Source organism: Eretmochelys imbricata, chromosome 1, assembly GCF_965152235.1.
Source record: "Eretmochelys imbricata isolate rEreImb1 chromosome 1, rEreImb1.hap1, whole genome shotgun sequence".
NCBI lineage: Eukaryota > Metazoa > Chordata > Testudines > Cheloniidae > Eretmochelys > Eretmochelys imbricata.
In genome coordinates this window covers 206,908,866-206,932,889 of record NC_135572.1, presented here as the reverse complement: position 1 = coordinate 206,932,889, position 24,024 = coordinate 206,908,866, and the positions used below count along the sequence as shown (strand labels likewise).

Below are 24,024 nucleotides of genomic sequence, written 5' to 3'. Positions count from 1 at the left end.
AGTTGAAATGTTTCATTTTGAATTTTTGATTCAAAATGGCATTTTGATTTCAAATTTGGCCAATAAAAAAAACACTTGAAATGGCTGAATCAAAATGCATTTTTAAAAAATTTTTCAAGTCAACCGAAGCATTTTGGTAGATTTGAAATTGAATTTTTTTGAGTTTCAATTGATGGAAAAAAATTGGAAAAATGAGTTTTAGTTTCAGTTTAGCCAGAGTTTTTTTCTGGATTTTTCCGTTTGTCCCCCAAACCAAAAAATCCATTATTTTCTCAGCTCTAAATCCTACCCATTGCGGGCCCAGACAGTGAGATACTAAACTCTGGTCCAAACTATTTGGTAGCTGCCAATAGAGAATGTTCTCTGCTCCTCAGATGTCTCTTTTCTATCTTTGCTGTCTTTTGCATGTCTCTATCCTTTTCCTGTTGTGTTTTTTTTCTCCTTTTCACCAGGATTTCACTTAGAGATTCATAGATTCCAAGTCTAGAAAGAACCATCGTGGTCATCTAGTCTGACCTCCTGTATAACAGGCCATAGAATGTCCCTGAAAAAATTCCCAGAGCAGATCTTTTCGAAAAACATCCAGTCTTGATTTAAAAATTGCCAGTGATGGAGAATCCACCTGAATCTTGGTAAATTGTTCCAGTGCTTAATTACCTTAACTGTTAAATATTATTTTGTGTCTGAATTTGTCTAGCTCCAATTTCCAGCTATTGGATCATGTTATACCTTTCTCCGCTAGATTGAAGAGCCCATTATCAAAGTGTTGTTCCCCATGTAGGTACTTGTAGACTGTAATCAAGTCATCTCTTAACCCTCTCTTTGTTAAGCTAAATAGATTGAGCTCCTGGAGTCTATAACTATAAAGGCATGTTTTCCAATCCTTTAATCATTCTCATGGCTCTTCTCTGAACCCTCTCTAGTTTATCAGCATAATTCTTGAACTGGAACATCCAAACTGGACACAGTATTCCAGCAGTGATCACACCAGTACCAAATACAGAGATAAAATAACCTCTCTACTCCTACTTGAGAAGATTTTCTGTTTATGCTTCCAAGGATCACATTAGCCTTTCAGCCACAGCATCAGACAGAAAGCTAATGTTCAGCTAATTGCCCACCACAACCACTGTTCCCTCTAAGGTGGCCTCCCAAGAGTCAATCAAGTGCCACGCACATCTGCTCGTGCCCTCTGCCTTGAAGCCCCTGGCCAGCTGTTCCCTGGACGGGGCCCTCCTGCTTGCTGTGCAGGGCGGAAAGGGGTGCTCATGTCAGGGTGTCCCCCTTTCTCCCCACCAATGTACCCCATCTCCACAGAGCTGGAGAGGGGGACAGGGCTTAGGAGTAGGACAGAACTGCTTATGGCTGCTGCAGTCTGAATGAGCCTTCAGAATGCCTCTCTGCTTAAAGAGACAGCGCATGGTCTCTCATACACTTCCCCAGCCGATAGCGCACACACACGCTCTGTCTTTGTCTCACACACATACACACACACTGTCTCTCTCTCATACACACACACAGTCTCTGTCTCACACACAAGTACACACACTGTCTCTGTCTCACACAGACATGCACGCACGCACACAGTCTCTCTCTCTCTCACAAACACACACACACTCTGTCTCTTTCACACTCACCTCCCAATGCATTTCATAATTTTATTTCTCTCTTATGCTTACATTTAATTCTTCGAGTAGTGAGTTCTAAAATGCCTAACTTGTCCTGGCTGGAGTAATTATCCCTATGGTAACTTTTAAAAAATATATATTAAATCTAAGGTTTTTGTTTCCACTGGTGATGCACATTTGCACATCACATCGATATTGGTGTACAACAAAATTAATTCTGCACATGGATGGAAAAAATTAGAGGGAACATTGACTACAACCCTCAATCTTTTTCAGAGTAACTGCTTCCCAGGATTGAGTCTCCCATCCTGAAGGCATGGCCTACATTCTTTGTTCCTAGATGGATAAATTTACCTGAATTTATATGCATATTGCTCGTTTTCTCCCTATATACCAAGCGATCCAGATTGCTCTGTATCAGTGACCTGTCCTCTTCATTATTTACCACTCCGTCAACTCTGATGTCATCTGCAAACTTTATCAGTGATGATTTTATGTTTTCTTCCAGGTCACTGATCAAAATGTTAAATGGCATAGGGCCAGGGGTGAAAGTAACACAGAAGACTTACTGGTATGGGGACCCGGCTCCGGGCCCCCAGAAGGGGCGCGGCCTAGGGAAGAAGGGCCAGGTGGAAGGGTCCCTACCAGCAGGGCCGCTGATGGAGGGGGCAAAAAGGGGCAGCGACGTTAAAGCGCTGCCGCAGCAGTACTTTAAGAAGGGTCCTTAAAGCACTGCCATGGCAGCGCTTTAACGTTGGCTGCGTATGGGCCGGTACTGATGACCACTTCTCACCAGTACTCCATACCAACCTATACCAGCCCACTTTCACCCCTGCATAGGGCCAAGAGCCTATCCCTCTGGTACCCCACTAGAAATTCACCTGCTCGAGGGGATGGGTGCCTGTTTACAATTACTTTTTGAGACCTATCAGTTAGCAAACTTTTAATCCATTTAATGTGTATCATATTAATTTTATATCATTCTAGTTTTTGAATCAAAATATCATGCAATCCCAAGTCAAATGCCTTACAGAAGTAATTACATCAACATAATTACCCTTATCAACTAAGCTTGTAGTCTCATCAAAAAAAGATATCAAGTTAGTTTGCCAGGATCTGTTTTCCATAAACCCATGCTGATTTGCATGAATTATATTACCCTCCTTTAATTCTTTATTAATCAGATCAACTGTATCAGCCACTCCAATTTTTTGACTGGTACTGATGTCAGTCTTTCAATTGCCTAGATCATTCCATTTATTTGTTTTAAATATTGGCACAACAGTAGCTTTCTTCCAGTCTTCTGGAACTTCCTGAGTGTTCCAAAACTTTTTGAAAATCAACATTTATGGTCCTGAGAACGCCCCAGACAGTTCTTTTAAAACTCTTGCATGCAAGGTATCTGGACCTGCTGATTTAAACCTGTCTAATTTTGATACCTTCTGTTTAGCATCCTCCTAAGGTGCTAATAGAATGGAAAGTGTTATTTTATTATATGACTACATCTGTTTTTTCCCAAATACAAAACAGAAATATTTATTGAACACTTCTGTCTTTTCTGCATTGTTCTTGATAATTCTATCATTTACACCTTGTGTTCTTCTTTCTGGATCAGTATGGAAACAATGAACTATTATTATTCTTTAGTGCTGACAACATTCTTGGTGCTGTACAGTGCACAAAAGTTTAGATAGTCCCTGCTTTCAAGAGTTTACGGTCTAGAATGGTGGTTCTAGATTATCTCCCTCACATGGTGTGTCTGAGAAAATGCCAACTTTCAGATAAGATTTAAAGCTAAGGGGTGAAATCTTACTCCTGTTTAAGTGAGTGGCAAAACTCCCATTGACTTCAGTGTGTCCAGGATTTCACTCAAGGGCCTGACCACTAGTGGGAATAAAGGATTCCATCGCACTGTCCATGAGAGTGCAGGTAACTCCAGGGTCTTTGCCCAAATTCCAGCTAGTGCAAATACATTCTGTCCTCCCAAAATTCATCCCCCAGTACTCAGGCTAGAGCTGATCCAAAAAATAAAAGGAGAAAATGCTGAAATTTTTTTAAATGCTCCCCCTATAAAGAAAATCAAAACCAAACATTCACATAATTTCAGCCAGCTTCTATGAGTGGCTGAAAAGCAGGGAACATTTTTCATGACCATTCTGTTGAAAAGTTTACCAATTATTTTTTTTTAAATTGTCAAAATTCAGAAAGTTCTGACCAGCACTAATGAGTAGGGTACAGAATCCTTCACTTCTCTCCCTAGCCTGCTGTGTAGCATTACTGTACACTGATAAACAACTACCACCTTTCACACCAGAGCTGGGGAAGTGATGCCTTTTAAATCCCACACATTGTGAGATCTGTGGATTGAAATTGCTAGAGGTATTATGAATAAAATAGTCTTATAAATCAATTTCAGAAAGGGCTTTTTCTTGTTCCTGAAATGCCTTATTGATCTTAAAGTGTACCCTTTTCTCTCTTGTACTTGAATAACTACTCTCTCTAACAGCTAATAAGAAAAAGGAAAACTAGTGGAACAGAGTCCTTTCCCCTCTTCTCGTTTTATCTTCCTCAGATCAATCCCTGGATTGGTTCAAAGAAGAAAGGCCTGTGTTTGATTAAACCCAGACTGAGTTGAGTAAACAGCTGGGAAACTCTTTTGGACTTTCTCACTTGCAGGGCAGACAGTTTGCAATCAGCCTGACTTTGTCCCTGCAGCTGCTCCAACAAGAAAATCAGCAAGAAGAGTTTGTTTTTAGGAGACCACAACAGACCACTTTGGCCAAACATCTCATTTGTTTTTGTATTTGCCAAAGTGAGAAAGCAAAGTGAGGAAAATGGCACAGTTGAAGGTAAGTGATACTGTGACACCCAAGAGCCTGTGTGTGTGAGAGAAAGAGAAATATGCCATCTCTTTCTCCCCCCGCTCCTCCACTTTCTTGTTAGCAGTTCCATAGCTCTTTAAAGCCCAAAAGAGTGGGGAAAGGGAACTGCTAGAACATGTCTGCAATGAGGTGCTTAATGTGTGGGGTGGAGCGCAGTAACTGGGGAGGTTTGGATAATTAGGGTGATGTAGCGGGATAGTTGTTTATTGTCTAAACCTGAAGTCCACGTGTGAGTTAGGGGTGGTTCTCTTGACAGAGATACCAAGTCTCATTTAAATTTAAAGTTTCTCATTTTTAAAAATTCATTTCAAGGCAGGTTATAGAGTCTCCCTTTCTTGGATGAATGATTTTGTTGTGTTTAATTTGGGATGTTGTAAATCTCACGTAAGCAGATTGTCCCAGTTCAGGAGTCTTTCCATGTGAACTTTTGTCATCCCCCTCCCCCAGCACACCTCCTCTTGCTGATCTAGCTGCCTGGGGGTGTTTCCCAACCAGCCAATGACATTTATCTTGCAACATCTGCCCTGCTGTTGCAACCCTCTTAAACTAACACCAAGCTTTATATCATAGAAAAGTAGTTAGAGCAGGGGACTGTTAGGACTCCTAGATTCTAAACCTGGCTTTATTACTGACTTTCTAGTTATCTTAGGCAAGTCACTTCACTTCTCAGTAAAAAGAAAAGGAGTACTTGTGGCACCTTAGAGACTAACCACGGCTGTTACTCTGAAACCTGTCACTTCTCAGTGTTCCTCTTTGTAAAATGGGGAGAATGATACTGACTTATCTCACAGGGGGACTGTAAAACATTAGTGACTGCAAGCTTTGGGAAAGATAACCAGGCTGTTTGGAGATACAGATCTCTGAGACAACAGTGGCTTTTATCCTGAAGAACAGGATTTCCAAGTAAGTGCCTAGACAGTTTAAGAATGAAGTTCCTGAACCAGCTACCCCCTTTTATGAAGATCCTGTTCTTCACGGAAGGAGATGTTCCTGTGTCAAAGATCCTCGTCCTTTCAGGAGGAAAATTAATCTTTCAAAAACTTGGAAATCCATACTTCAAAATATCACAGTATGTGTCTGTTAGGGGTGATCTACATATACACAAAAGTTAAATCATCTAACAGCACATACCATCTACTCTTCCACCAAGAGAGATGTACTTCACTAATAGCATGACCATTTTTCATTACAGAATGAACCACCACAACCTTAACTCTGCCCCATGTGCAGGGGAAATCTGGAGTAAGGGGACAGTTGGAAGTCCCGCATCAAACAGTGGCTGAGTTAAAGTTATAGTGCATTGACTGTGTCATAAGAAAGCTGTGCTCTAGTGAAATGTTTAGCTCTGGGTGAAGGAGGAGCGGTTATGTCCTGTTATATGCCTTACCTGTTCATTTCCTTGCTTTTGTGGTTTTATATTTGGTGTTGTGTAGACCAATCTTAACTGATGCACAATGTAATGTTTTTGTGTCTGAATTAATACATTATTTTTTAGTATCATCCAGCAGTAGTTGAAAAATGTATTATTCACAACGCTTGAAGAGGGGCATTAATTATATTCAGTCTATGTATTCAGACTTCAAAAGCATTTTTCCAGGCCTGCTGTCTAATCTCTCCAGCAAAAGGTTATGGTTTATAGAGAACTCCACTTTGCATCCCAGCCATTCAAATCCATGGATGTTGTTTAATTTTTTATATTGCACTGGGCTTTTATCTCCCCCATTTTACACTTTGTCTTTGTTTTTACATTTTTTAAGTAATCAAACGTATTCTTAAGATCACATTTACATAGACTGCTGCAGGATTATGAGAGAAACACACATACACTAGAAACTTTGCAAACTTTTCTTTTCACAGAAAAACCTTCTCCCCAGTTCCCCTGAGCTCTCCCCTCACCAACCCACCCACACAACCCACTGGGATGGTTAGAAATAGTGGTAAGAATAATGAAAACAGACCAGGAGTGCATCCCAAGGGAGGTAGCTTGTAATAATTATCTTGTTTCATCTCACATATAAGAACTTGGTGAAGGGGAGATTTCAAACAGATTTCAGAGTTGTTGTTTTGTTTTTGTTTTTTAAACCTTACCAGCTTTTCTGAAGAAATTACCTACATGGGTCCCAGTCCTGTAACTGGATCTATGGAGGCAGATCTTTACCCCTATATGGAGTCCCACTGAAGCTGGGGGCTCCACTCTCCTGGATCAGATTGTTCAGGCTGGATCAGAAAAATTCAAGCCAGGGAATCCACTACAGTTCATTGCTGTGTTATTTGTCTAAACTTTTGTGAATTCAGAGTTGGTGAAAGATGCTGGAGTAACAGCCCTGGAGAGTGAAGCCCCCTGTTTATTCACAGAGCTGATACAGCATGGACAGTGGCAGGGCAAGTTTCCCAATGGTGCCCTGACTGTGATTCTTAGGGTGTGTGTCCACAGCAATGAATGTGTGACTGTAGTACAGGTATGCTTACTCACAGGAGCGTTAATCTAGCTGACACGTAACAATAGTAAAGACATGGTGGTATGGACACTGGAACAAGCTAGCAACCCAAGTAAGTACCCAGGGCTCCTGGTGGGTTTGTACTGGGGTGGCTAGCCTATGTCCCCACATCTTTACTACTGTTGTTACCTGTGCTAGCTAGATTAAAGATAGCGTGGGTGTGCCTACCCACAGTACAGTTATATCTTTATTTGTGATGTGGATATGCCTTTGGTGGTGAGAGGGGAGTTGGGTTTCAACGGCCCTTTCAGTCCTTGGCTGTTCTGGTGAGACTATCAACATGCAGCCCAGTTGGTGCCTGTGATAGTGCTTTGTAACAGGGCCGCCTGTCCACTCGGACTTGGACTTAGATCCACCAAACTAATTAAACATGGACCAAACTACAGTCCCACGGTGACAGTTATTGTCGTCACTATCGGTATGGTTTGGATTCAAACCAGTGATAGAGCTCATATTGCCAGAGCCATCTGCCCCCAACCCTCTTCAACATGGTTTTATTATTTTTGCCAGTTTGAGAAATGTGCTTTAAAGTAACATTCAAATAACTGTCGTAGTGTAAAAGACTCTGGGGTTATACATTCATCTTGGTGTAGCCAGAGGGAAATGCTGCAGAGTTATAAATTGATCTCTAAGGGAACAAGTCTTTTGGAATTTGCTATAGCAAAAGGCAAAGTACAACTAAATAAAATACAAGTCCTTGAAAGCAAGTCAGTACTAAATAAATAGCAGGACAATGTCTCCCTGCCCACAAGAAGAAGCCGTTGTCTTTTGGAGGCCCTCAGTACAGTTACCTGTGATTTATTCTTTTTTTCTGTAGCATCTGGAAAACTCATTTGACAAACAATGCCACAGCAGCAGCTTCCCTCACTCCTGCCAGTACACTGCAGCTGAGATGGGGAAGCTTGAGCAGGGCTCTGACAGTGCTTGTATGACAGGTCTCTAAACATCAACTCCTCCCTGACTCGACTGAATCCCATAAAACCTGCAACCCCCACCACGGAATCTCTGGGCTCTGTGTATTGATAGGGGATGACTAATGCCTCTGCAGCTACCCACTGACTGCGTAAAGCATGAGGGGAACAGACAGTAGCTCAGCCTGTCCGAAATCTGCCTGCATCCCAGTGCTCTCAAGTCAGTCCCATGCTCTCGGCTGTGTTAAATGCAGTGCAGCAGATTGTGGATTCAGAGCAGATTCAGTCATGAGCTGCTTTTGATATTTCATTTCACAGAAAACAGGAATGAATAGATTTTTTTAGGGTATCCTAATTTGGGTGCAGCTGGGATTCTGTCCAGCTGATAGATTGGGTTACCTGAGAGGGTTTAAAGCTTTTTAGATTTGAGGGAGCTGATGGAGTCTATTGTAATAAAAATTTCACACAGCAGAGAGCTGAACAATGAGCTCATCTCTTTTCACCATATGTTGCTGCACTGTGGACATTATGCGTCTGAGGATTTTTCTAGCTAGATTAGCAGACCCACGAGCTAATCATGTCTCTGAGAACCACAAACTATCCCACCCCCCCATCAGTTTTAGTTCAGAACATTTTACAGGCTCATATAATAGTCTACACATGATCACATGGTGTCTCTTCCATATGCAGCAGGCTTTTTGCATTAACCCTCCCCTCACTAAAAGAAAAGGAGTACTTGTGGCACCTTAGAGACTAACCAATTTATTTGATCATAAGCTTTCGTGAGCTACAGCTCACTTCATCGGATGTAGCTCACGAAAACTTATGCTCAAATAAATTAGTTAGTCTGTAAGGTGCCACAAGTACTCCTTTTCTTTTTGCGAATACAGACTAATACGGCTGCTACTCTGAAACCTCTCCTCACTGTGGAGCTGACGTTGCATCAGGCCTGGCCCACCCTGGCCCTGGAAGAATAAAGTGCATTCCCCCCTCCCCATCACACATATCCTTACCCCACCATGAAGTAAGCTGTAGCCCACGAAAGCTTATGCTCTAATAAATTGGTTAGTCTCTAAGGTGCCACAAGTATTCCTTTTCTTTTTATGGATACAGACTAACACGGCTGCTACTCTGAAACCCACCATGTTTGCATCTTTGATAAAGGTGAATGCAGTGAGTAGGGCTGGTTTAATTCTGGAACTGCTGCAGTCCCATCAGATCTTGCTGCAGTTCTGTTTCGGGGGTGGGGTGGGGGGGGGAATGCTCCATTACAATACATTTGCCAGGACTGCCTCTGGTGACCTGCTGTTTTGCATATCAATATGCATCTTGCAGCACTGCTTGCGGAAACACACGGAGACCAGAGTCCCAGTGATTTATTCATCTGCAGGAGGAACAGGGAACTTTCTTCCTATAAACCACTGGTTCCCAACTGTTTGCATCTTTAGAGCCAGCAGGGTTGGATTAAGGTGATCTGTGCCTCCCTGCACATAATGCCATTGGGAGCTTCATGGCCCCTTCCCTATGCCATATACCTGCCCCCTGAGCTGCAGTAGCTGTGGCAGGGTGCTCTCTCTACCATTCCACAGAGATGCCCCCTGTCCTGTCATATTCATTTGTTTCCCTCAGGCTCCCTTCCTGCCTCCTGACAATAGTGGAGAGTGGCAATTTTGATTAATGGCAACATTTCCTGAGGTTTATCTTGATCATCCCAAGATCATGAGCAGCTTTTAAAGATCATTGGATATTGTGAGTTCTGTGATCATATCACAAGAATTGCTGTCTCTGCCAGTTTCAGCGCAGATTGAGATTATTGTGACAGCTAGTTGAATGCACTGATAAGCCCATCTAACCCCTACTCTTAAGTGTTGAGTATTTCCACATCCACCCCCTATGAATTTTTCTGTAGTTTGCATTATCATTTGCTGACTACACGGTGTTAGGACATAGTGTTTACTGTCTTGAGTGGTTTTCCACTTGGGACCCCTAGAAATGTCACAAATAAATCTCTGGAGAACACATACACACACACTCTTTGCAAGCCAGATGCTTTAAGTGTCACAGGATGCAGGTGAGAGGATTGTTTGAGACATTTTTAATCCTTCCAACCCCAAATGTCAGCTGCCTGACCCAATATCAAGAAACTTGAGGCCTTGTCTACAGGGGGTGTTCAGCCGCTGTTGTAAGCTGCACTGATGTATATGTACTGGTTCAAATATTTCCCTTACCACCTGTAGCGGGAGAGGTAGTGTGACTTGACGACAGGGAGTGAGAGAAGTCCAAACAAATGTGTAGCAAGGTGGGGGCTACAGCTAATTGCTGATATTCCTAGTAGCTCGTGTCCAGTGCCAGTAAAAACTAAAAAGGCCGGTTCCCAGAGGTAAATGGGATCCAGGATTGTGCAGATGGACCTTGTGCTCACGGGGGAGGGGAAAGGAGGCTGAAGTCTTCGCAGACTGAGCTTCCCTCTACCCCCCCCCCCTTATGTGGAGTGGGCGAAAGAGATTGCACAGCTGAACTGAATCGCTTGGTTTGTGACCAAAGCTCTGTAATCCACACCTGAGCCAATTAAATGCCTGGTACCTGAGAGCTGGGGTGGGCAAAGTAGCTCCCTCTCCCCAAGGTATAATTAACAAACTTGCAGCTTGCTGTTTAAACCCATCCCATGTGCCTGTCAATCATTCACCTGCTACCCTAGTCAAACCCTAAAGTACACTTTCTGCACTGGTGTGAATGGTGACTTGCAAGAGTGCAGTTTATCATGGTTTGAAACTGGGGTTAGCCCACTGGGTAGGAGTAAGGGCTGTGAGGAGCCCAGCTCTCTTCCCCCCTGCGCTTGCAACAGGCAGGAGCTGTATGCCTGAGGAGAACCCAGGACTGAAAACTCTGCCCCCTGCTCTGGAGCCCATGCAGGCAGAACAGGCCTACGAGGATGTGCAGATCACTTTCTCTAGTGTGGATCCCCTGTGTGCACATCAGCTTAGAAAACAAGATAAAACTTTTAAAATATTGCTCGTCTAACATGGCAGTGGGTGCTGGACATTAACTGAGCTCAAACCCAGTCAGACGATATCAGTTTGGTGCATATCAGTGACATAGTTTGAGCTCCAGGTGTGTGTGCGGTGTGCACACACAAAATTACTGCCAGGTCCTTTAACGGGGGGCACTGTATGTCAGACCCCCCACTACCCAAATGACTTCAGATTTGCTTTACTAACCATGTCCTGGAGCCCAGTAAGTCACCAGTTTATGAGACAGCATGGGCATACAAGCAGATGTTCCGGCACTTAGAAAAATCACCTTTGACAGAGTAACCTTGTCTCAACATTAACTCTGGTGGAGCTAGCTCTCCTCCATAATGTCAGTGAAGTGCTTTGATTTCCTTGTGTGGAAGGGGCTACCCAAGGGTATTATTATTCCTGCACCCGGGCATGCTGTTATTTTGCATATCTAAAAAGTGCCGTATCGGGGTGCATTCACATGTGCAGACAGATTAGACTGAAAAGGAACCCTGGCTATGTCTGCCAAGATTATTGTGGGTTGATGAAGATAGCTAAACCCTCGTTCACATATTGCAAAGTCAGTCCTCTGAAATAACCAGACCGAAATAGATCACTTGGCAAAGTCAAACTGTACCCAAAGAATTTGGAAAAAGCACATCTGTTTATTTTTAAACATTTAGGAGTGAGTGTATGTTTGTGTTGTTATTTCATAGTACATGCCAGGATTTGGTAATGAATGTGTCTCTGAAGATCCACGCTGCCCTGGAGCTTTACCAGAAGGACAGGTACTGATTTATTAATTTTTTTTAATAGCAAGGAGTAGTGTGAGCACCTGTTCCTCTGCTATTTTGAGTCTCAAGATGCAACTATGAATCTCAAGCCTGCCACTACAGAAACGTCCAGGAGCCTCCTTTTTGCAGCATTCGAACTGTGCATTCGTAAAAGTTATAGTTCAGGGTTTCCAGTCAAACTTCCTATTTTCAGTCATTCATAACTTTCCAAAGTTTTCACCTTTGGGGCTGAAATTTCCAGGCCTGGTCTCTGTCCCAGAGTGATTTTTTTGGGGAGGAAGTTGGAATGAAAATAGTTCAACTACGTTTGAGAATGAAGGGGGTGGGGGGGAAATGAACATTTTCCTCATTTTAAAAAAAAAATTCATGTGACTTTTTCTCTCAGCTCTAGCTCTGATGTGGATTGGGATAGAAGCTTGAAATCTGGGAGAGAAATAGCCCTACAGAGGAGAAGTGTTTCACTCAAAACTGATTTTGATTAGACTGAGCAATGAGTCCATGATAGGGCTGTGTCTCCTTTCTAGGGATGGGGGCAGGGAATAATTAGCGTGTCATGAGATGACAGGCTCATTACAAAAATGTTAAAAGTGAATAAAATAGAATAATTTATTTCCAAATATATTAGATTTTTAAAAAATTATTTTATCCTTGTTGTTTAAATGAAGGCCTGCAGGCCTCACTCTTACTATCCAATTTAGAGAAATAAAAGCAAGTCATCAGAGAATTAAAGACTATGGATCCAGATCTGGTTTCATTTACACCAAAGTAAATCCACTAAGCCTGATTCTCCACCATCTTGCATGTTGTATAAGTGCTTATACTTGGGCAGAGTGGGCATAAAACCCACCTACAGCAGGATGGCAGCATTTTACACCCTGCTCTGCACTCTGTAAAGGTGTAAAAGCACAAGGTGCAAAGATGTGGAGAATTAGGTCCTGGAGCATAAACTGTATGCATATGAGGGAAGAGTTAAGTTTGTATAGCGAACCACAGCTCTGGCATTTCCTGACTTTTGAGGACTTCTAATACTATTGTTTTTTGCCAGGAGTGTATACTGTAGACAATTAAACACAAGTCACGGATGGGTTAAATGCAGTCTAGAGGCCCACCCACCTCCACAATGCAGCCTACATAACTGTAGGTCTCACTATGCAGTGCTCCATCCTGATGCCTCGCATGCTCATTACATGCTGGGACCTGTAATCTCCAAGGACTGCTCTATTCAAAATGAGGGCAACTGCAACCTGCACTAGTTTATGCAAATTAGATGCAGCCCTCAGACTCCTGGTTGCCTATGCAGCACCCTCAGCTGGGCAAAGTTTGGTTGCCCCAGACAATACACAGTGTCAAAACAGTTAATACAAGATTTGAGAATGAGTAAAAAATACCAGGTCCCAAAGGTCCCCTCTGCAGTATTTATAAGGCAGGCATCTGTAGTGATGCAAGCTAAGATAAATACTACGGGGGCTATTGATCCCCCCGCTTCAGAGCCTGCCATACTCACAAGGTGAGGTTTAAGGATTGAAGAACTAGGTGCATTATGAAGGTTTTACATTTTACTCTCACACACCTGACACTGGATGCTGTTAGGGGAGAATCGGAGACTGCGTGGACCACAGGTCTGTTTTGGTACATTAGGGTGGCAGGATACCAGGCTAACTGCAGGTGGACTATAGGTCTGATCTGGTACAGCAGGTAGCTGGAGATACCAAATGAGATGGACTATTTGTCTGTTCCACTAGGGCATTTATCTGGGCGCCTTTGTTTCACACTAAGTTCACAACAAAGAGATGTCAGTCTAATTAGATGAAAACCTTTAGCCCCTTTCCTTGAAGAACAAATATTTCACCTATATACTCATAGGAATTGTTTCACTCTACAGCAGCCAGAACCAAGGGAAAGGCAGAGCGAAGTTGGGGAGTTTGCACCCTGCTGAATCACTGAGCTGATTGTTCTGAAACCCTGCACAAATTCAAAAAATTCCACAAAAGCCACCAGGGGGAGCTAACCCCATTAGCATCTGAAGCCACCAGGGGGAGCTAACTCCATTAACATCTGGAGGCACCGTCCCATTTTTAATGTCCACTGTATGGATCCATTCCCTAGTTGAGGGGTAGTATAGTTAGGGGAATCAGGGCAGTGATGGAGGAAAATATTCATTCACTGTGCAGTGATTGTACACTTACATACATTTGCTGCAGCTTCCTTAGGGCTATGGGCCAAGGGCCTTTACCAGCACTCTGCAGACAGTGCAGCTTTCTTACCAAGAGCCAGGTAAACATAAAGCATGGGACAGGAAATCCCAGTTGTGGGATCCTGATCAGCCCCTCCAAACATCTTGATGATAAAACAATGTGCTTGATAACCTGATTGATTGTTTTGGTTGCTTTATTGATAATTCCCCTTTCCTTCGACAGCCTCCATAAGTGTTGCTCCTTAGTGGTTGCTCTAGAACTTGGTGTATACTCTAGCCACTTCTGTTGATTCCTTAGAGCTCCAGTGTATAGGGAAATTGATCTCAGAGGCTGGCTGATACCCACTGTATCTCTAACCTCATGAGAGATGGAGGCACCATGCAAATGTCCTCACTGGTTAATCCTGTTATCAGTGAGCAGAGGGTGAGGCCATTGACAAAGTCCGTACCATTCTGAGTGAGTGGACCAGGCTCCAGACCACCTAGAGGAATTGGGAATTTTCTTTGTGCTGATGAGACTAATGCTAATACTTGTACAGTCGTCTTTAACCTGTTTCCATCATTTTCTCTTTTGGTTTAGAATAACCCTCAGGTCTGCCCATACGGTCTGTATGCAGAACAGCTCTCGGGCTCTGCCTTCACCTGCCCCAGGTCCACCAATAAGAGAAGGTACCATGATACTGCCCTGGGACAGCCATGATGTATTGCTGCATGCAGGCAGCAAGGCTGGTGGTGAGATCTGACTGTACATACTCAGTGTTTCCTGAGCTTGTAAACAACTCCACTGCATGCTGGGAGGGGGGAACTGTTTGGAAGAAAGAGGAAAAATCTCAGTGGAATGAAGTAGGAGGTGGATCGTTTATGGGGGATGGGAAGGCCATGCTGGGAGTGGGGTGGGGTGCAGATCAAATAGTGAAGGGAAGAGGGAAGGTTTCAGTAGGATCTGGAGAAAGGGACAAAAGGTCTCAGGGGAGGCTGATGAGGATGAGCTGGTGAGGAAGAGGAAGGTCTCATGGAATGGGATCTGTGGGTGAAGAGGGAGGGATAGTTTCTCTGAGAGGAGGATCTGAGAGCTCTGGGATATGAGGTGAGGGTCTCAGTCCAGTTGCTAGTGGCTATCACAAAAACACACCCTCAGAATGGCTCCTTGTTGGCAGTGTCAGAAGATGGGCTATGGGACTTGAACTTTCCTCTCATCCTAGAGAACATCCCTGTGGGTCAGGGTTGAGGCTTACTGGCAGTGGCTGGTGTGGGGGAAGCTCCCGCTGCCGCCACCAGGCTGTATTTGATCTGTGGATAAGCAGAGGCGTCGGTCTGTGGGCTGTCAAACTGGCACCTGGCACCAGCATGCAATTTACCACAAAGAATTCTCATCAGATGCTGGAAACAGTGAGTTGCTGCTTTGAAGAAAAAGTCCTGAAGTTCAGGCCATTGTCTGATTGCAAGAGATTGGTTTATCATGTCACTGCTCCAACAGAGGCTTTCTGTCGCCTCCATTGTTCAATCAAATGAAAGGCAGATGCATCATCTGAGCTGCCTAGCAGTGCTCTGCTCTCAAGGCTGGTGCCATCTCTCAGGGTACATGGAAAAGGGGATGACTCATTGTTTCTGCAAGTAAATGTCCTTGATGGAAATTTTCCATCTCCCAAGGAAGAGCTCCTTCCCCCACCCAAACTGCAGTGAGCAACCTTAACAAGGGAGAGAGGCTCTGGCATCCCTGTTTGTTGCCTTCCTGAATATCTCTGGCCACCGGCCTGGTTCAAAGCCCATCTCCTGGCTTAGCCCATTTTCTGTGTGCATGCTAGCTCAGGCACCAGGTGTAGAGAGGAAGGGAGGCTCAGGAACTGGCATAGCGGACAGAAAGGAAGTAGAGTGCAGATCCATTTATCCAAAGGTTCAGGGCCTTGGGTTATATCAGGGCTTCATAGGAAGGGAGGCCGGTGGCAGAAAGCGGGGCTAGGCTGGAACTCAAAGCCCAGGCCTGACTCCCTCTGAAGTGTTCAAAATGCAAACTCATATGTGGCTCTTGAGCCCCTCTCTAGCTGAATGGGCGTGCTCTGAGCTCCTGACCCCGTAGTGCAGTACAGAGCAGGCCAAGTGGTTTTTCAGGATGGCCAGCTTGAGAGGGGCTGTGCTTGAAGAGAGACATTAGAAGGCAAAACAATCTCAGGAGACAGAATATCACACTTCGGTTTCCTGGAGTTTGGTTAAATGGGTTTGCACTGAAATTCCCATGCTGCATTTACCCTCTAAAGCCCGGTTACCTCAGGGGAGCAGGTGTGTGTGTTAACCCTTTCATCGCTACCCAGCCAAGACTGTGTTTCTAAAGGGGAAGTGGCAGCACTAGTTAAATATCTTCTTCAGGGAATGCTGGGCTGAGCTGAACAGGCTGGATCGCAGAGCACGTTGCACCTGCCCTGCTTTGGATGTCTAACATCAACAGACCCCGGTCATCATTGAACCTGGGACCTCTGGAGCTCAGTGCATGAGCCTCAACCGCATGAGCTAAAAGCCAACTGGCTGTTAGCTACGGCTGTAGAGCAGGCTCATTTAACTCTCTCTCCAAGTGGTCTCAATGCCACTAAATGGGACAGAACACCATACCCGGAAGTGTGTGGGTTATAGATGTGCTGCCTTCCATATGAGGTGTTGCTGTTTCTGCTCCACATGGTGGCAAATGATGCATTGCCCGAGGCCGGTGACCCAAACAGTTTCTGGAGCACAAGTTGATTCTGCTACAAGACAAAGGCTCTGGGGAAAGTAAATCAGTTACATCCTGTTCAGCAAAGCCTGCAGCTTTGGGCTGGGATCTCATTAGGTTTCATAAACTAGGCAGGGACATGTCTGGCTAGTGCTTGGATAGAGATCTCTGGAGAAAACCCACATGGATTCGGGAACTGCTGTTGATGAAAGAGTAAGTGATAGGTACGGCTAAGATTTTGTCACGGATATTTTTAGTAAAAGTCCTGGGCAATAATGAAAAATTCACGGAAGCCGTGACCTGTCCCTGGCTTTTACTAAAGACATCCATGATAAAATGAGGAGCCTGGACAGCTGTGGGTGGGTTGGGAACTCCAGGGTCCCCCTCCTCTGGGGGCTCCAAACTCCAGGGGTTCCCCCTGCCGCCACAGAGACCGGGAGCTCCGGGGGTCCCTTCTGCTGCCCATGGAGGCAGAGAGCTTCAGGGCCCCCAGGGCGGCATGGAGCAGCAGGGGTTCCCCCCACTGCTCACAGCAGCTGGGAGCCCTGCCGGTCCTCACTGCCGCCTGCGGAGGCAGAGAGCTGTGCGGGTCCCCCCTGTCGCCTGCGGTGGCAGGGACTATTGGGGTTCCCCCCTGCCTCCCGTGACAGTGGGAGCTGTGGAGATCACCCTGCTGCCAGTGGCGGCCAGGAGCAGTGGGAGTCCTCCCTGCCACCTGCAGGAACAGTTCGTGGCGGGGGGTCCCTTCTACTGCCCGCGGTAGCCAGGAGCTGCAAGTGGTCTGCCTGCAACCTGTGGCGGCAGGGGACCCTGCAGCTCCCAGCCAAGGCTGCCTGAAGTCACGGAGGTCACAGAAGTCACGGAATCCATGACCTCCGTGACTAAATCACAGCTTTAGTGATAGGTAACCCAGTGTGGTACTAGGTGGTGTCATCTTTCAAGAAACCTAGGCCCTGACTACCTGTGCTCACTAACCATCCCGTGGCTCTATTTTCAGGAGTACGATGTTACTTCCAGTAACATGGCCAAATGCAGACTCTAGGAATTATCTTCCGCCTGCCTATAACTCCCCTGTAGTTTCAGGATGTGTCTTCACTGCACAGTCAACACGGGCTCTTACCTGGGTTGTAGGCCAACCTCCCTCCCATCCACACAGAAACTCTCTGACCTGGGTTTGTAGGTACTGTAAGACCAGGCTAGCTGACCCAACTAGAATGGGTGGGGGAGGATTAGAACCCATGCTTTGCTTTCACTCTGGCTACAACCTAGGACCTAGGCTAAATTACTCAAGTGTTAATAGTCCTCCAGTACCTCCCACAGTTCCCCAGGAGGTATAGACAAGATTTCCTACAATTGACAGAATGGACTAGGAAACAATTCCAGAGCATCTCAGTACACAGAACTGTGGGCTATGCCCCCATACACACACAAGCAAGAGGAGAAACAGTGAGGACACAGTAACAGGGATAGGGCTTTGCAGGGTGGCTTCTCACATCCAGGCTAGGCTAACCCTGGTGCTAGTCGTCCCCGTTCACTGGGCAGTGAAGAGACACCTTTAGTTAGATACTATGTTCTTTAATGCCTGCTCTCCACTATTGTGTACTGTTGCTGTGTGCTGTTAAACAGCTGCTGAGTTCAACCCCAGATGTGGCTGCATTTCCATGGGAGAGGTTATCCATATTCATATGTCTGTGTGTAATTATAGCCCATAAAGTACTTTGGGATCTATATAACTGTGAGGATTGATTGGAGAATTAACACACTAGAGGTCCACTTGATCTCATTGAAAATTTCATAGGTGCTTGTCAAGAGCACAGAAACAGCTATTTGGAGCGTCTGGGCTTGGTCTCACTGATGTTTTCTCTCTCTGTAGCTGGCTGTATAGAATTCTACCCTCTGTCTGTCACAAGCCCTTTAAACCCATGGATCAGGGCCACCTGACACACAACTGGGATGAAGCGGAAGCTGACCCCAACCAGGTAACCAGATCTGAAGAGAGGGAACATCAGTATATGGAAACTCTATGACTGTGTTCATTGCAGCCCCACCATGCCTAAGGCACAATGGGAACTGCACTTTTAAAATGTTTATTAGCATGAATCCAGCACTGAAATAAAGACAAATGTGTCTTATTAAAATCCCAAAGACACATTTTGATTCTGACAATACTAATAACAACAGATAGCTGCTCTTCCTTAGTCTCTTCCATCCAAAGACCTCCATGCACTCTACAAACAGTACTCAATCCTCCCAACACCCCAGGCAGAAGAGTAAATATTCGTATCCCCATTTTATAGATAGGGAAGCTAAGGCACCAAGCAGTTAAGTGACTTGACCAGTCAGTCACACAGTGAGTCCCTGTGACTAGGGCCCAAGAATCCTGACTCCCAGCCCTGTGCTTCAACCACTAGAGCATGCTTCTTCACATACATGTTAGCAAATTGGGTGCTACCCTTGGTCTCTTGGCTGGTAATTAGCACAGCCCTTGTAATCACCGAATTTGGGCAGTGTTCTCTCCAGGCTTTCCCCAAGCCACAGTCCCATGCTTGCCACCTCTGCTGCTGCACCTTCTCAGCAGGGCCGGATTAACCTTTTGCGAGTCCGGTGCCAAACATATTTGTGGGCCCCCATGGGGCCAATGGAGCATGGCACGGGGAGGTCAGTCCCTGGAGTGAAGGGCCAGCCAGAGACAGCCCCGCTCTGCCCAGCCCCGTCCAAGAGCACTGTTTACAAACCAGCAGTTGCCAGATGCACACTGGCCCACCAGGCCCTGTGCTGCCAGTGTGCCCCTTTCCCTCGAGGATAGGCCCATGCTGCGCCACACAGTCCCCCCGATTCTCTATGGCCTGCACCCCCCAGACTTATTATGCCCAGTGCCCCCCCACTGACTCCTCCACTACAACTGCCCAGCACCCCACACAGAACCCCCACTTCCTAGCACCCCAACACACACAGACTTCCCCCATCACCCAGCGCCCACCCAACAGACCCCCCCATTGCCTAGCACCCAAAACATACACACCTACCACTGCCCGGCGCCCTTGCCCATCACAGCCCCTCACTCCCCACTAGGGTTGCCAATTTTGGTTGGATGTGATCCCGGAGATTTAATCACATGACATAATCTTTAATTCCTGGAGACTACAGGCCAATCCTGGAGGGTTGGCAGCCCTACTCCCCGCAGGCCCCCCCAGAGACCCACTCCCCAGTGCAGAGCAGGGATCCCCCCTCCCAGCACAGTACTAGGGAGCAGGACAGCTGAAGCTCAGGAGTGGCTCCATCTCCCGGGGCCCCACCCAGCCCTGCCTGCCTGATTGCAGGAGCGGGTGGGGGAGGGCAGCCACCGACTTCCCCAGCCCACCACTTCTGCAGAGCAGTAGAGAGAGGCGGGCCCCACCCCTGGGGAGCCCAAAGGGGATGGTCACTGGCCCGGAGCAGCAGAGACTGAGGGCTCTTCAGGCCGTCAGCAGCTGGCCAGTGATGGGGGTGGAGAGGAGCCCTCAGCCAGCAGGCCAGTGAGAAGAGCTAGCAGTGTGTGGGGGAAGGGGCAGGGGGTAGAGAGGAGCCAGCAGCTCAGGGCGCAGTGCAAGTGGAGTGGGCCAGGCCGGGGCCCCTTTTGAACGTGGGTCTGGTCTCATGGTGCTGCTGGTGCCATTGTAAACCCAGTACTGCTTCCCAGTTTTCCCAGTCCAAAGGTCGTCTGACTCCCACCCAGCAGGCAGAGGAGCAGATAGTCCCCACAAGCATTCCCTCCGCTTGTTTTTGGAGATGTTACTCCCTTTCTGTGTGTTTCTCCTCAGCCCTCCTTGGAAATCAGGTTTTGTTCTAGAGAGTCATGCAGAGGGATTGCATTTGTCCTCCTCTTTTATGGCCTTGCCATCATCTTTAATCATGATTTCCTCTCCCCATCAGCCACACAGCATTTAGTTTTGCTAATCTGCCTCATTCCTCATGCCATCCTTCCCTCTCTGTGTTCTTGTATTTATTGGCTCTAGCTTCTCTCAGGTTTTATCCTTGATGCATCATCATTAGCTAATTTCCAGCCATCCGGTGGCCCCATTATTTATCTCAATATTCTCCCAGTTGTGCTGAAATATGTTTTCCAGTTACTGTGACAGGATCATATTCGTGTGTCTTTGTCTGACGCTCCTTCCTAGCTGATGTTTTGATGGTTTCTATTATAGCCTCATCCATCCCTGATCCCCTTTCACAAACAGAACTTAAGTTGATGATTATTTATTATTATAGGTATCTCTATGGTACCCATCCCAGAAGTATCTGGAGCTATTTATTTACATTACATCGGTTCCCTGAAGGAAGAGTGACAAAACTGCCATCCCCTTAAAGCCACCATAATCAAATCTAGGAGGATAATTTCCTAGAGCTCAGAGGGAGGAACCATTTTTCAACGACATCATAGGAGAACGAGAGGAGATTCAGTTTCTCTGACAAGGAGAATGTCTTGCTATCACTATGGTGTTTTCTATAGCACCCATAGTGAAATTAAACAGAAATTTAAAGATACAGTGACTTGAGTGAAATCCCTGCAAGCTGCATGGACACTTTTCAAAAACACCATAATAGAGGCTCAACTTAAATGTATACCCCAAATTAAAAAACACAGTAAAAGAACTAAACAAGAGCCACCGTGGCTTAACAACCATGTAAAAGAAGCAGTGAGAGATAAATAGGCATCTTTTAAAAAGTGGAAGTCAAATCCTAGTGAGGTAAATAGTAAGGAGCATAAACACTGCCAAATTCAATGTAAAAATGTAATAAGAAAAGCCAAAAAGGAGTTTGAAGAACAGCTAGCCAAAAACTCAAAAGGTAATAACAAAATGTTTTTTAAGTACGTCAGAAGCAGGAAGCTTGCTAAACAACCAGTGGGCCCCCTGGACGATCAAGATGCAAAAGGAGCACTTAAAGACGATAGAAACTAAATGAATTCTTTGCTTCAGTCTTCACGGCTGAGGATGTTAGGGAAATTCCCAAACCTGAGCCGTCTTTTGTAAGTGACAAATCTGAGGAATTGTCACAGATTGAAGTGTCGCTAGAGGAGGTTTTGGAATTAATTGAGAAACTTAACAGTAACAAGTCACCGGAACCAGATGGCATTTACCCAAGAGTTCTGAAATAACTCAAATGTGAAATTGCGGAACTATTAACTATGGTTTGTAACTTGTCCTTTAAATCAGCTTCTGTACTTAATGACTGGAAGATAGCTAATGTAACGCCAATATTTAAGAAGGGCTCTAGAGGTGACCCTGGCAATTACAGACCGGTAAGTCTAATATCAGTACCGGGCAAATTAGTTGAAACAATAGTAAAGAATAAAATGGTCAGACACCTAGAAGAACATAAATTGTTGTGCAAAAGTCAACATGGTTTCTGTAAAGGGAGATCATGTCTTACTAATCTATTAGAGTTCTTTGAGGGGGTCAACAGACATGTGGGACAAGGGGGATCCAGTGGACATAGTGTACTTAGATTTCCAGAAAGCCTTTGACAAGGTCCCTCACCAAAGGCTCTTACGTAAATTAAGTTGTCATGGGATAAGAGGGAAAATCTTTTCATGGATTGAGAACCGGTTAAAAGACCGGGAACAAAGGGTAGGAATAAATGGTAAATTTTCAGAATGGAGAGGGGTAACTAGTGGTGTTCCCCAAGGGTCAATCCTAGGACCAATCCTATTCCACTTATTCATAAATGGTCTGAAGAAAGGGGTAAACAGTGAGGTGGCAAAGTTTGCAGATGATACTAAACTGCTCAAGATAGTTAAGATCAAAGCAGACTGTGAAGAACTTCAAAAAAAATCTCACAAAACTAAGTGACTGGGCAACAAAATGGCAAATGAGATTTCATGTGGATAAACGGAAAGTAATGCACATTGGAAAAAATAACCCCAACTATACATACAATATGATGGGGGCTAATTTAGGTACAACTAATTGGGAGAAAGATCTTAGAGTCATCATTGATAGTTCTCTGAAGACGTCCAAGCAGTGTGCAGCTGCAGTCAAAAAAGCAAACCGGATGTTAGGAATCATATAAAAAGGGATAGAGAATAAGACAGAGAATATCTTATTTCCCTTATATAAATCCATGGTATGCCCACATCCTGAATACTGCCTACAGATGTGGTCCCCTCATCTCAAAAAAGATATACTGGCATTAGAAAAGGTTCAGAAAAGGGCAACTAAAATGATTAGGGGTTAGGAACGGGTCCCATATAAGGAGAGATTAAAGAGGCTAGGACTTTTCAGCTTGGAAAAGAGGAGACTAAGGGGGGATATGATAGAGCAGGGGTGGGCAAACTTTTTGGGCCGAGGGCCATCTCTCGGTGGGGAAATTGTTTGCAAGGCCGGGGCAGGGAGTTGGTGTGCGGGAGGGAGTGTGGGGTGTGGGAGAGGGTATGGTGTGCAGGAACAGGCTCAGGGCAAGGGATTGGGGCAGAGGAGGGGTGTGGGGTGCATGATAGGGCTCAGGGAAGGGGGTTGGGGTGCAGGAGGGGTGCGGAGTGCAGGAGGGGGCTCAGCAGGGGTTCAGGAGGGGTGCGGACTGGGGGAGGGAGCCCAGGGCAGGACGTTGGGGGGCAGGAGGGGTGCAGGGTGTGACGGGGCTCAGGGCAGGGAGTTGGGGTGCAGGAGGGGCGTGGGGTGCGGCAGGGGGCTCAGGGCAGGGGGTTCAGATGCATGGGGGTGCAGGACGCAGCAGGGGGCTCAGAGCAGGGAGTTGGGATGCAGGAGGGGTGCAAGGTGCAGGCAAGGGGCTTAGGGCAGAGAGTTGGGGGGTGGGGTGCAGGAGGGGCTCAGGGTGCAGGCTCCCGCCCGGTGCCGCTTACCTAAAGTGGGATGCTCTGGGGTGGCAGCGGCACACATTGGGGCCAGGACAGGCTCCCTGCATGCCTGCTCTGGCCCCATGCCGCGCCAGTCTGGGAAGTGGCCGGCACCACAACCCTGCGTGGCCCCTGGGGGACGGGCGTGGCACAGGGCTCCGTGTGCTGCCCTTGCCATGCCTCCAGGTACTTTCCCCGAAGCTCCCATTGGCCGTGGTTCCCCGTTCCCAGCCAATAGGAGCTGTGGGAGGCGGTGCCTGGAGGCAAGGGCAACGCCTGGAGCCCTCTGCCCCCGCCCATCCCGGGGCCCCAGGGACAGGATGCCGGCCACTTCTGAGAGCAGCGCGGGGCCTGCGGCACCACATGGGGCAATTCCGCGGGCCGGATCCAAAGCCCTGAGGGGCCGGATCCGACCCGCGGACCATAGTTTGCACACCCCTGTGATAGAAGTATATAAAATCAGAGTGGTGTGGAGAAAGTGAATAAGGAAAAGTTATTTACTTGTTCCCATAATATAAGAACTAGGGGGCACCAAATTAAATGAATGGGCAGCAGGTTTTAAACAAATAAAAGGAAGTTCTT

General features: G+C 46.1%; 1 protein-coding gene across 3 annotated transcripts in view; it reads left to right on the top strand.

Annotated features, from left to right (window-relative positions):
- The window catches only part of HGD (homogentisate 1,2-dioxygenase), a 54,283-nt gene that overhangs the window by 12,396 nt on the left and 17,863 nt on the right, over nt 1-24,024 (top strand). The window contains exons 2-6 of one of the 3 annotated variants that reach the window (XM_077822898.1): nt 4,201-4,477; nt 5,302-5,413; nt 11,635-11,706; nt 14,487-14,575; nt 18,481-18,586. In XM_077822898.1, the coding sequence (XP_077679024.1) occupies nt 11,638-11,706; nt 14,487-14,575; nt 18,481-18,586 (264 nt within the window). In that variant the 5' untranslated portion in view covers nt 4,201-4,477; nt 5,302-5,413; nt 11,635-11,637. Of the gene's footprint in view, nt 1-4,200; nt 5,414-11,634; nt 11,707-14,486; nt 14,576-18,480; nt 18,587-24,024 lie in introns of all 3 variants that reach the window. The other 2 variants (XM_077822881.1, XM_077822889.1) reach the window with 2 other exon arrangements.